Raw genomic sequence first — 14,084 nt, 5'->3', positions numbered from 1 at the left:
AGCTACCACAAAGGTTTAGCTGTTTATACACAAACTGTAAATGTGAACATTCAACTCTACTCACACTGATTACACTCTGTTTGAAATAACTGACTCCAACAGTTGAGGAAATATAGTTTACTCTTGTGATTAAAATGAATAAAAACACAAATCACGCAAAAAAAATAAAATCCTGTAAAATAAAATTAGCCTTGGAAATATTTTAAAAGAAATTATTTATACAAATACAGACAATTTAGAGTCACCAGTTAACCTGTTACGGTTCATGTCTTTGGACTGTGGGAGAACATGCAAATCCACACAGAAAGGCTCCAGCTGGGGTTCAAACCAGGACTTCGTGATGTGGACAGAGACATGACTGTAAATGAATGATAATGTTGGATATGTGAATGTAAATAAGATACGTCTAATATTTCAGTTTTTGTTTAATTTTAGTGCCAGAAAAAAAAAAGATGGTCCATCTCAAAAAGGGTTTTCATCAGATCACCTCATAAACTGATGTCAGTGTTTCACAGCCTGCTTCTGCTGCCAAACTGATAATTTGTCAAATTACATTGGGGAGAAGTACTGGTGGCAGATAAAGTAGTAATTTTTGCTATGACAATGTTGGTCTCTGATTCAGCTGAAAGGTAAAAAAACAGCACAGCAATTTTTTCAAACAGATTTTTTTTTTTTAATTGTACAATTTATATAAAACAAAGGATAGCTGACAAACAGCCCTCAGCATGTCGTACTGCATCAGGAACTGGTATGAAAATCATCAGACACATGACTATAGCGATTGTCAGGACTGGTGAAGATCATTTTCTGGTAGAAGAATAATACTGGCAGACACATTCAGTCTCTCAGCAGACCTTCAGCTCAGGGACACAAAAAAAGACTGTGCTTGTTGTTAACGTGTGCTTATCAGACACCAGAGTCGTCTCCATTTTAGTCGAACTGCAGCTAACAGGGTTCAACTTCAAATCGATCCATGAACACCCACACCCACACACACACACACACACACACACACCTTTTTTAAAAGACAGCTCAGATAAAACACTTTGTTTCTGATTCAACCGTTTAGGAAGGAGACGTCAACCCGCTCTCAAAGTCCTCTGTGATGGAGGTTTACGTCAACATTATATAGAAAAGTTCAATTTCATATCAGTACCTAAGCTAACACACTCTCACACACACAGCCAACTTAAAGATCAGTCTGGAGAGAGTCATGTTTTCATCAGACAACACAAACCACATGAAAAGACCAAAATCAACAAATCCTGGTAGAACATACTCCTCTCTGCTGCAGAGCTCAGTTTGTTGTCACACTGTATTTTAGATTGATCACACACACTGGTGGTGCATGCACTCACTAGAGCACCAAATGTGGATTAATCCACTGCTGAAAATAGTCCCAACAAATGCCATTTACTCCAGTTTGAGTAACATTTGCTACAAACTGCATCACACAGCTGTTTTTCTAAAAACATATAATAAATAAAACCATCAAATGTAAAGACCTGTGTCTTCACTGGCTGGGGAAGCAACGAGAGGCAGACTAACTGCAAGTTTTGGTCTTTTCAAGTGATTTGTTGACAGTAAAAATAAGAATATCACCAGCCTTTTAAGCAGAGGAAACGGAGCGAGAAACCATTTCACTAAAAACCAGAAGGGTCCCTCACGCAGAGCAAAATCCTCTCAAACTTTGTCATTCGATGCAACATCCACAATATGCTTGACATATTAAAGGATCAGTTCACCCAAACTGCAGAAAAACATTTGGTTTCTCGTGGCAGCTGCTCATGCAGATAGTTTAGATTAGTCCGGGTTGGCGTTCACACACTGGAGAGAGCAGAACTATTATTTAAAAGTCAAAACAACGTCCTGATTCCTCTGCATGCTCCACAGACCGGAACCATTAAAGAAAACAAGAAGAACCTCTTGATTATTAAACCATTAATAATTAAATTAACAAAAAAAGTCTAAAAACATTTAGTTTTAAAATCACAGAAGATTAAAGAAACCAAGAGATATTCATATTTGAAAAGTGGAAACCAGTGAATATTAGTATTTTTATTTAAAGGTCCAATGTATAAGATTTAGGAAGATCTCTTCCTAATTTGAATATAGTATTCTGAAAGGGGGGAGTAAGGCAGGCAGTACTCAGTTGGTTGCAATCAGTAACCTCACCACTGGATGGCACTGAATCCTACACACTGGACCTTTAAATAAAAATATTCTGATTGGCTAATCAACTGTCCACGAATACATACATAAACCCAAATACTTCCAAGAGACGTGTTCACAGAGAGCTCCGTGGATTATCCTGAATAACAATATCACTTTAAGGTCCATTTAGTAGCTGTTCTGGAGCTTTCAGTCACAACACATGAGCTACTTTAGCAGATTTTTCCCAACCATCATGGAGATTTTTAAACTCTCGTTTAGTTTTAGACTTCTCGTCAAAGTCTCAAAGTTGTTCCATGGCTGCGGTTGACAGAACACCGTCACTGTGAGGTCCATTTAGTTGCTCTTGTGGAGCTTTTGATAATTTCTTGTTTCCTGCGTCCAGACTGATTCATTGGACCTTGACAGAACTATACAGCCTCATACCACTCAGGTTCAGCGACCAAGAGAAAATTATTCTCTGATTTTTGATGAACTGATCCTTTAATTATTAGAATATTAGAATCTACCAACAGAAGATTTGTTGTAAAATAGAACAAAACTGAACGGACATCAAGGCACTGGACACGTTTGAGACAATGGCACATAGCTGGTAGGTAGACAGACGGGGGAGGAAGGGGAGGAGAGGAAAGTGGTCATGGCCCTGTGTTACTTTACATTAAGTGCTGGCAGTATTTGTACCATCATGTAATAGATAATAAATACCACAATGAACTGAGGAGACCCAAAGAGCTTCTCGTCACTTCAGAAAATTTGGAGAGTTGCACGATGAGACGTTTGGAGCCACCCAGGTGTGAAAGAGGTCTCACCTGGCCTCGTTGGCTGTCCTGGTCTACAGAGAGTAACCATGGACTTACAGGCAGGGATGAACATGGAGGGTAAACAGTGCAGGAGGCCCTTTAAGGCCGGAGGATCAAATGCATAAACCTTAAGTCAGAACATCAGTCTGAATTCACACCTGCACAAACCCTGTGCTCATCAGTGGGTACGTCCCAGTTCTCTCATTTGATTAGTTCCTCTGTCCTCGGCTCAACCCGAGGTATCATCACGGAAGTCACTCCAACTTACCAAGGATACACGAGAACAGCCTTCAGGAAGTCACCTAGCTTTGTGACCAGGACAAACGGTAGAACCTGGGTGTGATAAAAGTCCTATGACAGGATGGTTCTGATAGCCGGTTCCATTTTGGATCATGATCCCAGATTCATGAGGATTCAACACTAACACATCTCATGTATAATCCCTCGTCGTTTTTTTCTCTCTTAACTTTCTCGTTATGTTAATTTGCCTTCTTTAAGAAAGACTTTTCTTCTCATGATCTCTACTCATCAATCATTGTGGGGTTGGATTGTTGTTCTATCTGTGGCACGTGTCAAACTGAATAAACGTGTTTTCTTTCTTTCAATTTCTCTACAAGTGTCTTTCCTCGCTCCATCTTTTGTCCTGAATCTCTCCTCCCATGAGCGAGGGAAACATGGATCCAATGAAGGGAACTGAGGCGTACCCAGTGAGTCACATCGTCTTTCCTGTTGAACATTTAAACATCTTATTGAAGGCTGTGAAAGCTGCTTCACATTCCAGCCACAGTTAATCATCAAAACCTAAAAAGCAAAGATCCAAATTTGTGCTTCAGTTGTCAACAGATGAACAGAAAAGGAGCTCTACGTACCTCTTCTTCTCTTCTCATTAATTATTTACGCGTGGAAGTCAAATATTTGGTACAACAACAAGCAAAACTCATAAAAAGGTTAAAATGACACTTAGCTTTCTTAATGGTCTACTTCATTTTGTACAAACAGTTAAAAATGGCTTCTTCTTTTTCTTTAAGACAAAACGAGTCTCGGCGGCGAGCTGCTATGCCATGCAGAGACTAAAAGTACCGAGGTCGGTTTGGATTTAAGCACCCGTGAGTAGAAAGAACAAACCGTGGTGTAAGTTAACACAAGCATGCAGACCAGAGCCGTTGAGCCACAGCTTCATGAAGCGACCGATTCGGCTGCAGTAGTCAGTCCGGGGCGGTGCAGCTGCTCCGCTCACCAATTCTGGTAAAGGACACTAAAAAAAGAGCTGCAGGGCCTCCAGTCGGGTGTCAAAGGGGGGCCGGGCTGTACCAGATCCCCACTGCAAACATCCCTTCTTCTGCCCTTCTTCCTCAAGAGTGCACGTTACAGATTCAAACACTGCATCATTCCTGGGGGGTGGGGTAAAAAGTTGAGGTGCACAGTTCGAGGTAGGAGGGTAGAGGGTTGCTTTAGAGGGGTCAGAAGGTTTCCGAGTCCTCCGAGTCGTTCTCGGTGGTTCCCTCGCTGGAGGGTCCGGAGGGGTTCCTGGGGCTGCGTGGCCCCCGCGGGCCGATGCCTGGGCCTTTACCCCCCTGGTGGGGCAGCTGCCTCAGCAGGGAGCCTGGGGAGGGAGCCCCGGAGCTGCAAGGGGAGCAGAAAGGCATCATGGTAGCCAGTATGAGAGCCAGACAGTCAGCCACCTCTCTGCTAGGAGCGCAAGCCAGAGCAGGGGTCAGACCTGAGGTAGAGAGACAGAGAGGAGGGGGAAAAACAGATAGAGAGAGACAGAGAGAGAAAGAGGAGGGGGAGGAAGGGATGGGAACAAAAGGGAGAAAGGAGGAGGGGAGCGAGACATGGATGTGGAGGAAGCGGGGAAGGCGAAGCAGAAACAGGAGCAGAGGACAAAGGAGGGACGGAGCAGCATTCCATTAGTGTTCAGCCAGCTGACAGTATGCAAACACAGATATGAAGGAGGGGGCACACAGAGCACGAGGGAGGACAACCACAGCTGAGACCATCACTACAGAACAAACACATCCAAGAAAAACAAAGAATGACGTGTGGAAAGCAAACAGGCAGCACGTACAGTTTAAATCAGGGTTCCCACAGTCAGCAAGACCAATCAGAGACCTGCCTGACCGATGAAAAACTACAAGGGTTTAAAATGAAGTGACCTCTGCAGTCTCATCTCTGCTGCAGGGCGGAGGCCTCTGGGGCTGCATTAGCAGCTACTAGCCGATGACAGTATAAAGAATGGACAGTGTGTGACGTCACCAACAGGTTTCTGAAGTTCAGAGGGTGGTGGCTCTGGCTGCCCAACTAATCTAAATATAAAAAAATTATTTAAAAATCACCAAAGACCGAATGACATGATGCAAACAAGCATCCACCTGTCAGTCAAAGCAGCCACGCTGTTAATCCTGCATAACTTGAAGCCTTAATATAATGTGAACAGGTGAGTTGTATATAAATTCACACTCAGTATAGTTGTCATGAATTATCTTTTTTTTTTAATTCCCTGATATTCCTGAAACTCCAACACGAGCAGTGGGAACCCATTTTAAAGACATTCATTTGCAGCGCGTATGGAAAATAATATCACAACATTTCAATTAGTCAATGAGCCCATGCTGGAACTTTTCATGCTGAACGACGAGCACAGCATGCAGCCAGGACCTGTTCCAGAGCAGCTTCACCTACCGTTCTCATCCACCTTCTGCACGTTAGCTCCTCGGGACAGCAGCTCCTGCACCGCCTGCTTCAGACCACTGCGAGCCGCCAGGTGGAGAGGACTGTCAAAAACAGACAGAAGAGTGAACATCTACTCCACCACCTCCACCACCTCCACCTGTTGAGCTGACACTTGATCACTTTTCTTTTCTCTCTCAAAGATGATGTTAAATCTCACATTTTCTGTGGAGAGAGTGACACATGATGGGGCTGTAATGTTACAGTAATGTCTCCGGTGCCTCAGATGAGGTGACATGGAACAGTTTTCTCCATTTGGACGGAGGTTTTAGACACTCACGTTTGCAGCGCTGCATTTGTGGCATTTATGAGCGCGGTGTCAGACAGCTTCTCCAGGATCAGCAACACACAGTCTTCCTTCCCCTGGAAACAATCACACAAGCATCACAGACTTCAAGGGTTATTCATAACTTCATCTTCACAAGGTATTGTAGTGGTGAACCTGCAGAGATTAGGATTCAGACCAACAACAAAGAAGATGGAGGATGGAGCCCCATGTGGACACTTACATTACTGCAGGATAGATGCAGGGCAGTGTTGCCGTCTTTGTCAGTCAGACAAAGGTTGGCGTTGGTGCTGGTCAACAGCAACTCTGGAGCACAAGACAGAATCAGAGCCATGTACACACACACACACACACACACACACACACACACACACACGGCTGGATTGAAGCCATAGAAGCCGACTAAATATAACATCTCTTTACCGAGGACTCCGACTCTGCCCTTCTCGGCTGCCATCATCAGTGATGTGCGGCCTGATTGGTCCACAGCATCGACAGGTGCATCGTGGGACAGCAGTAGCTGGACACAGTCGACGTGACCCGAGAACGCGGCAGCATGAAGAGGAGTCCTGAAGGAGAGAGGAGAAAGAGGCGAGGGGGGGGTGAAAATAGAGAATAGAGAGAAATAGAAAATGCACACACACACACACACACACACACACACACACACCTCTTACCTGTCTTTAGCATCCTTGCAGCCAGTGATATCTGATCCCATGGCCTCCAGCAGCAGCGATGCACAAGGCTCGTGATCGTTCACCCTGTTGGTTTCAACACAAACATGATGACAATGAGTCACAGACATGAGGAGGATTCCAGGACGGACATTTTCAACCTGTGAAACGCAGATTCCGGTTTGTACGGGTCAGTGCGTGTGTGACTTACACTGCACAGTGCAGAGGGGTGAATGGGTTCCCATCAATACAGCGACAACCTTTCTGCTCCAGCAGAACCTCCACACACCCCTCATGACCTACACACACAAACACACACACAGAAATATAAAATCAGGAGACGTGGATGAACAGAATGATTGAAAACAGTGCAGTGCAGACTCAGAGTGTGTCAGGCTGTGAGTAAAGTGCGGTGCTGACCGTAGTAGCAGGCCCAGTGCAGCGGCGTGTACCCGCTGTGGTCTCTCAGCGGGGGCAGTGACGGCGGCTCGGAGCAGGCGATGCTCAGCAGCTCGCTCAGCCACGAGGCGTGACCTCTGGCCGCCGCCAGGTGGATGGAGGTGCGACCTCGCGAGTCGCCCAGCAAGATCGAGGCTTCCTGCTCCAACAGACACTGGATACACTCCTCCTGACCACACAGCAGCTGGAGACAGAACATTCAAATTTTTAGATCAGAATCAAGCTGAATGACTTGAGCTCATTGACCACAGGTTAAAGGTGGAGTTTACGTCATCATCACCTGTTTATAAAGAACACAAAGTAAAGAAGTGCTTGCTCATGGTTAGAATTCTTGGGTCTCTGTAAATAATGTTATGAACATCATCAAGAGTACGATGTAGACCTGCACTGTATGAAATGTGTCATTAGATGCTGAAAGGCTTTTCAGTGTGGCGCTCACCCCGAGGTGCAGGGCAGTGAGGCCGTGCTTATTGGCCACGTTGACATTGGCTTCTCTCTCCAGCAGCAGTGACACAGCGTCAACGTGACCCCCCGCCACCGCCAGCATCAGAGGAGTCCTGCAGACGAGGACGAGGCAGAGAGACGTGTGTGAGATGAGACGAGACACACAGAGAGAAGAACAACGGAGAAAAAAAACACAAACGGGATGACTCACTGTCCCTGAGAGTCAGCAGCATCTACGAGGTCTGCACTGTCTGATTCGTCCAGCAGGAGGCGCACACACGTCGTATGACCATTCATCACTGGAGGAGGCAGAGAGAGAGAGTGAGAGAGCGCGAGAGAGAGAGAGAGAGAGAGAGAGAGAGAGAGGTGTAATAGTCAGTTACATGAAACAGTTTACTTACATTAGCTTGTGATGATTACAGTGTCACAACAGGAACCACAATCCTCAAAAAGAGTGAGCAGTGTTCTGAACAGAGTCCAGAATAATTTATTTAATAACCTGTTCTAACACACTGACAGGAGCAGAGATCAATGACTCCAGAGCTGATGAGATCTGATGATTCTGATGATTCATCTGAACTGCCTCAGAGATTTGGCCCATGTGAGCAACAAACTATCACTCAGTCTGTCTGAAATCTAGTGAGGGGGCCGACGGTACCGAAGAACCGAGGCCTGACCGTTTCACTCCTGTTCCACAAGCACATGAACCCACAGTAGAGGTAAATGTATGAATTCATATTTTGTGTCAACAACATTTTACAAGTTATTTTACTATAGTATCACACAATAATTTGAATTTGCTGCAGCACCTCTGAACAAGAGCGTTACAGATTTAACAACAACATGCAGGACTTTTACTACACACAGGGCTCAAACTGTCTGGCGAGTTTCAAGCCCCAAAGCTTACCTGAATATCCTCAGATCTGCTGAAACAGAAATACACCCCATGGCCAAAAGTATGTGGACGCCAAAATGTTCCACTACTATATGATTGCCAAGGCCGTGTGCACTAATCTGCTGCTGGAACAGCAGGATTACAGAGGGCTAACACTGATGTTGGATGTGCCGGGGGGCAGTTGTCATACATGAACTGCTGACACAAAGCTGAAACCATTTTGTTGTATGTTCCATTAAACAGTCCCAAACCAGAAGTACACAGAAGGGTCCACATACTTTTGGCCATATAAATTTAGTAAATTGTTAGCAACAGGACACCTTAAACATAAAAATCGTTTGAACATTGTGAGCCTGACTCTGAACCCACCTGCCAGGTGGACCGGGGTTCGTCCGTGCTGGGTGTCGGTGGTGCGTGGTGATGCCCCCTGGCTGAGGAGGGTGTGAACACAGTCAGTGTGGCCCCGGAGGGCAGCTAGGGCCAGTGGGGTCCTTCCCGCCTCGTCCCCTTGGTCCACCTCTGTCTCCCCTTGCAGCAGGACTTCCAGGGCCTGAGCATGGCCATGATATGCCTGACCAGAGAAAGACATCTCGTCTTAGTATTAAAATAATTTAAATAATAAAGTAAAATAAGCTAGCTACTTTACCTCAAAAGGCTAGTGTTTTGCTAACATTAGCCAAGATGTGACTATATGCAAATATGTTGCTTTTAATGACCAAGATTTGGGAGCCCCCAAAAAGGGGCGGAGCATAAAAAAGGGTTCAATTGCTAGAAACACAGATTTGTCCATTTTAGGCAACTTTGTTTGTCCTGGTGAAACTTATTACATTTTTTAAAAGAGAGAGACAAAATTTAAAATGAAAGAACTTAACCTTCTTTTGTTAAACTAAATAAAGTTTTGTGGATATTTAAAACAAAAAAAAGATTGCTTTAGTATCAAAAGTATTGTATTAGTACTATGTGTGAACGACAGACTCACAGCGAGGTGCAGCGGGCTCCTGGCGTTCGGAGATTCAGGGTCGTCTTGGTGACTGTCGTCTCTGTCAAGCAGCTGCAGATCACAGCGACACACATCAACACATGTAATGTCCACATGTCCAAAACCAACATGTAACCTACTGACAGTCCAGCGTACACTGTATCAGACTCAAACGATCAATGTTTTTCATGTTTTGTACATTTTTGTTGAAGACACCAGAAACCTGGAATGTGGCTGCCTGGTGTGCAGTGAGAATATGATCAGCCAACAGATGTAGAAATGCCTGGAGTCACCATCCAGCAATAAAGCTATTTCCTCCATGTGGTTTGTGTGGGTGTGTGTGTGTGTACTGACCAGTTCCAGACAGTGCCTGTGTCCGTAGGCTGCAGCGTAGTGGACGGGGCTGTAACCTTGTTTGTCTTTCAGAGAGGCCGTCGCTCCGCTCTGAAGCAGGAACTCTAAACATCTGGAACACAAACACAACATTTTAGTTACCATTAAAGAACCACAACACACACACAACACAGCTAAACACACACCAAAATGTGACACATTATTGTGGTTAATCACCTTGTTAGAGAGCAGCATGCTCTGCAATAAGTACTGAAACACTGAATAGTTGGACATGTGCATTCAAACATTTACAGAAGGTCAAATGAGGTTCACCTGTAAAGGTTAGAGTCCATTTTATGCACCCATAAATACATACTTTCATATATTAAACAAGGTGTAGCTGGGCACTGTAGTTTTTAGCAAATGTTACTCAAAGAAGTGACATCTGTTTGGGACTATTTTCAGCTGTGGATTCATTCACATTTGATGCTCTCGTGAGTGCAGCACGATGGTTCCTTTCAAATGTATCGCAACTTTTAATCGCACAATTTTTAAAAGAGTAATTCAGCGAAAGAAAATGTGAAAATGTGTTTTCGTCCACTACAGTTATGTGAATATCAGGAGATAGTTCAGGGAATAAGCAGCAGGTGGCTAAAAAATCTCTGGTCAGAAAACCAGAAGAAGAGGACACATAAAAGAGAGACGTCATTGAGAGAGCGGCAGTGGAAGATGAAGCAGTGAAAAACAAAGAGAAGACAGGATGTCAGTCAGATATTAGTGTTTGTTGCATGTTTTGATGTGAGGAAGGTTACACCAGCTCATCAGTCATGTGACCTCAACGCCACAACTTATTTAAATTTTCTATGTGGATCGTTCAGCGATGGCTTCTTTTATTAATCAAATAACTTCTTTAGTTAAAAATTCTTTACCATGTTAATTCATTAAACAAACACACTTCTTGCTGACCTTTCTGAGAGCTGTCACTCTGTGCTGTTTGCAACAGTATCAATAATTCACTCTGTGAGATCCACTTTGCTGTGACATATAACTGATATATAATAGCTGATATATCTGGCTCCAAAAAAGGAAAGGTGGTAGTTTGTTAGGACAGGAAGGAAAATCATGATAGAGTCTAGACCCTTATTCCATTTCCATACTTGTTATATGCAACATATGCTGTAAAAGCATGTTGTTTTTGCTGCCGCCAATTAAAAATAACTAACTAATAATGTTAAATATTTACGACTACTGAAAAAACAAATAAAAAAATGTTAAAAATGTATTCAAGAGTTTTCCAGGATCATGTTCACCCCTGGAAGCTGCCTCAGTCCACTTAAATCCACTCTGTCTGTCAGTATGTCACTTTTCTGCATAGCATTATGGGACTTTAATAAGGTCATCCACCATTTGATCATTTTATCGATAAACATGTGAAGAAAAACATCACATCGTCACATCTGAGTCTGAAAGCAGCAGATATTTGTCTGGCTTGAAAAAAGGTGAATAATAAATGATCAAATCTTCTGTCAATCAGCTGATCAGTTCATTGACTCCACTGTACAGTACTTTATGGACAGACTTAATCTACGATGTTACATCATTTTAATTCAGTTTAATTTAAAGAAAACATAAAGCCGTTTTTCTTCATGTGCACTCTGTTCGTGTGAACAGTCAGAAGCTTCTATATTTCTATCTGTGTTGTTTTCAGTGTGAACATACAGCGCTGCTTCTTTCTCCCTCTCTGCCTGAACTCCTTCACTCTCTGGCTCCAGAGCAACACGACGCCTGTAGAAGGGAGACAACAGGAGGGAGGGAGGAGGGAGGAGGGGGAGAGACAGGTGAGATAAAAGAGGACAAATCATTAACACTCCGACATCAGGCTCTGATACCCACTAATGACAGCAACTAAGCAGAGTACTATTAGATGCCTGGCTGTGCTCTGCATCGTAAACTGCCAATCCTGGAGGCCATGTATGGCTATCACCTCAATACCACCTCTGGTTACCATGGAAACACAGAGGCGTGGACCGCCAGGTTTCTATAAGTAGTAACAGTAGACAGCTACACAGATTTTCAGCACAACACTCGAGAGGTGGTGTGAAGAGGAGCAGTTCCATCAGACACATTTCTACCTTCTCCCTTCGCCACGTCGTCACTGAGAGGATTTAAACACAGAACATAAGAGCTGTAGACGTGACTGTGTGACCCCCTCACCTCCTGTCCAGGTCTGAAGCAGCTGCATAGTGCAGGGCAGAGCGCCCCCACTGGTCAGTGGCGTTGATGGCGGTTCCACAAGCAACCAGAGTCTCCAGACACTGATAGTGGCGGCTGGCGGCCGCGTAGTGGAGGGGAGTTCTGGGAAATAACAGGAGGAGAGAAAGTCAGACGAACACAAAGACACCAAGTACCAAACACTTCCACAATACCTAAACTCAGGACACCACAGGGACACCTGACCTCTACACCCTTGTGTGACGGTTCCAGGGACAAAAGCCTGGATGGGGTGGAGGTCAGGTCTGTGCAGGTCGGTCAAGTTCTTCCACTACAAGCTTTTCGTCATGCACGGGTGGTGTCGTGTTGAAGCAGAAGACTTCACATTGTTGTCTAAAGTATCATTGTGTGTTCACAATGACTGGAACTAAAGGGCCAAGACAGAACTATGCAGACCTACCTCAGCAGCTGTGTCCTTGACCAAATGTTCATTCTGTTGTCGTGACTGTACTAAAGGTGAATCAGTCACATCTGGACAACTCCCAAACTATTATAAAGATCAATGTCAGCACAAAAACCAACTGATGGGAGATGTGCGCCAACAGGCACATCCATACAAAGCACCAGGTGTGCTGTGCTACAATCCAGAGTGTCAAGTCTATTGTTAATACTAATCCATACAATCACACCCTGACCTACACACACCTACACCCATTCACACACACAAACGAGGACTGCAAGTCTCCAAGTCCTCGTACACTGAGTTTAAAGCGTGAAACAAAGGAGGCCAGAACCTTTTACTTAATTTCAATAAGAACTGTTCTACACTGCTGATCAGATGATTTGTGGTTTGATCCCCGGCCCCTCCAGTCTGCATGTTGAAGTGTCCTTGGGCAAGATACTGAACCCCAAATTGCTCCTGAAGGCTGTGCCATCAGTGTGTGAATGTGTGTGAAAGAGATATGTAGTGTAAAGAGCTTTGAGTGGTCGGAAGATTAGAAAGGAGATATATAAGTACAGTCTATTCACCATAACTTGATCCTCTTACTCATGTTAAAACTACATTGTAGTGTGGTATAAACCATTCATTAACTTTATATGCTGCTTATAGATGCTAAATAGGTGGACGTCAAGTAAAGAGTTTAAGTCAGAAAATACTGAAAAGAAAACTTGCAAAACAAATTTTCCAGACCACAAGATGATGTGTTCAATGACTCTCTGTTTATCCAACAATACAAAACCAAAACATCTTTCCAGAAATACAGAAACCAGAGAAAACAACAACAAATCATCAGGTCTGAGCATGATCAACACTGCTGACAATATAGTGTTACCAGGACAGCGATGTATTCTCTTACCTGCCACACTTATCCCTCCTGTTGTGGTCTCCTCCGCTGCTCAGCAGCAGCTTGACACATTCCACATTACTGCACACAGAGAGGACAGTTACCGCAGGAAGACCACTCAGACACACAAACTACATTTGATCATTCATAAAGGAAATGACATTACACAATTACATTTTGATAAACTGATCATTAAAAGAGAGTTCTGCTTCACTACACTAAACAGGTTTGACCAGTGATAACTGTCTGACTGTACTCACTAGGTGGTTTGCAGAGATGTGAATATGGCAACATTAAGAAGTCACACGGGGCAAGAAACACAAGCAGTCACAGTTTACAGACTAACTTCTTCCTTGCTGTAACTGTCTGTGTCTGATTTTTTCTGTGTAGTGAGGAATTAATACCAATAAACACTTCAGCTGAGCTTCCAAAGAAATATGTTTACATGGTCTGAATGAACCGTTGACTTGTTCATAACAGACGTGACTGACTGTTTGTTGTCCCAGCAGACTTTGTTGTTTAGTTCTCTGAATTCTCAAAGTGAGGGCAGAGAGATGTTGTAATGAACCAGCTTCATCCTCTCTCCTCTCTCCTCCTCTTTAAAGAGATCTATGTCCTCTAATGAACGCCGTATCTCACCCTCCGGCAGCAGCAGCGTGCAGGCAGGTCCTCCCCAGACTGTCCGGAGTGTCTATCTGGAAGCCTGCAGACAGGACCGAGTCGTTACACATTATGCTAAACCTCCGGCCTGATGA

At 44.1% G+C, this 14,084-nt stretch overlaps 1 protein-coding gene across 4 annotated transcripts in view; it reads right to left on the bottom strand.

Moving 5' to 3' along the window:
- Window positions 1-649: 649 nt before the first annotated feature.
- ankrd44 (ankyrin repeat domain 44) overlaps window positions 650-14,084 on the bottom strand; it is a 47,920-nt gene continuing 34,485 nt past the window's right edge. The window contains exons 12-29 of one of the 4 annotated variants that reach the window (XR_797456.3): window positions 13,969-14,077; window positions 13,342-13,410; window positions 11,987-12,127; window positions 11,492-11,557; window positions 9,794-9,905; window positions 9,440-9,511; window positions 8,830-9,031; window positions 7,777-7,864; window positions 7,561-7,678; window positions 7,083-7,305; window positions 6,874-6,961; window positions 6,666-6,749; window positions 6,412-6,557; window positions 6,212-6,294; window positions 5,983-6,065; window positions 5,655-5,746; window positions 3,842-4,692; window positions 650-3,737 (exon numbers count right to left, since the gene is read on the bottom strand). Coding sequence is in view for 3 of the 4 variants with exons in the window: in XM_010747766.3 (XP_010746068.1) it covers window positions 4,433-4,692; window positions 5,655-5,746; window positions 5,983-6,065; window positions 6,212-6,294; window positions 6,412-6,557; window positions 6,666-6,749; window positions 6,874-6,961; window positions 7,083-7,305; window positions 7,561-7,678; window positions 7,777-7,864; window positions 8,830-9,031; window positions 9,440-9,511; window positions 9,794-9,905; window positions 11,492-11,557; window positions 11,987-12,127; window positions 13,342-13,410; window positions 13,969-14,077 (2,036 nt within the window). In the remaining variant the exon portion in view is untranslated. Of the gene's footprint in view, window positions 4,693-5,654; window positions 5,747-5,982; window positions 6,066-6,211; window positions 6,295-6,411; window positions 6,558-6,665; window positions 6,750-6,873; window positions 6,962-7,082; window positions 7,306-7,560; window positions 7,679-7,776; window positions 7,865-8,829; window positions 9,032-9,439; window positions 9,512-9,793; window positions 9,906-11,491; window positions 11,558-11,986; window positions 12,128-13,341; window positions 13,411-13,968; window positions 14,078-14,084 lie in introns of all 4 variants that reach the window. The other 3 variants (XM_010747766.3, XM_010747767.3, XM_010747768.3) reach the window with 3 other exon arrangements.

The sequence above is a fragment of the Larimichthys crocea genome, chromosome I (genome assembly GCF_000972845.2).
Source record: "Larimichthys crocea isolate SSNF chromosome I, L_crocea_2.0, whole genome shotgun sequence".
NCBI lineage: Eukaryota > Metazoa > Chordata > Actinopteri > Sciaenidae > Larimichthys > Larimichthys crocea.
Note: the sequence above shows the minus strand (reverse complement) of the source record. Positions and strands in the feature narration are given on the sequence as shown.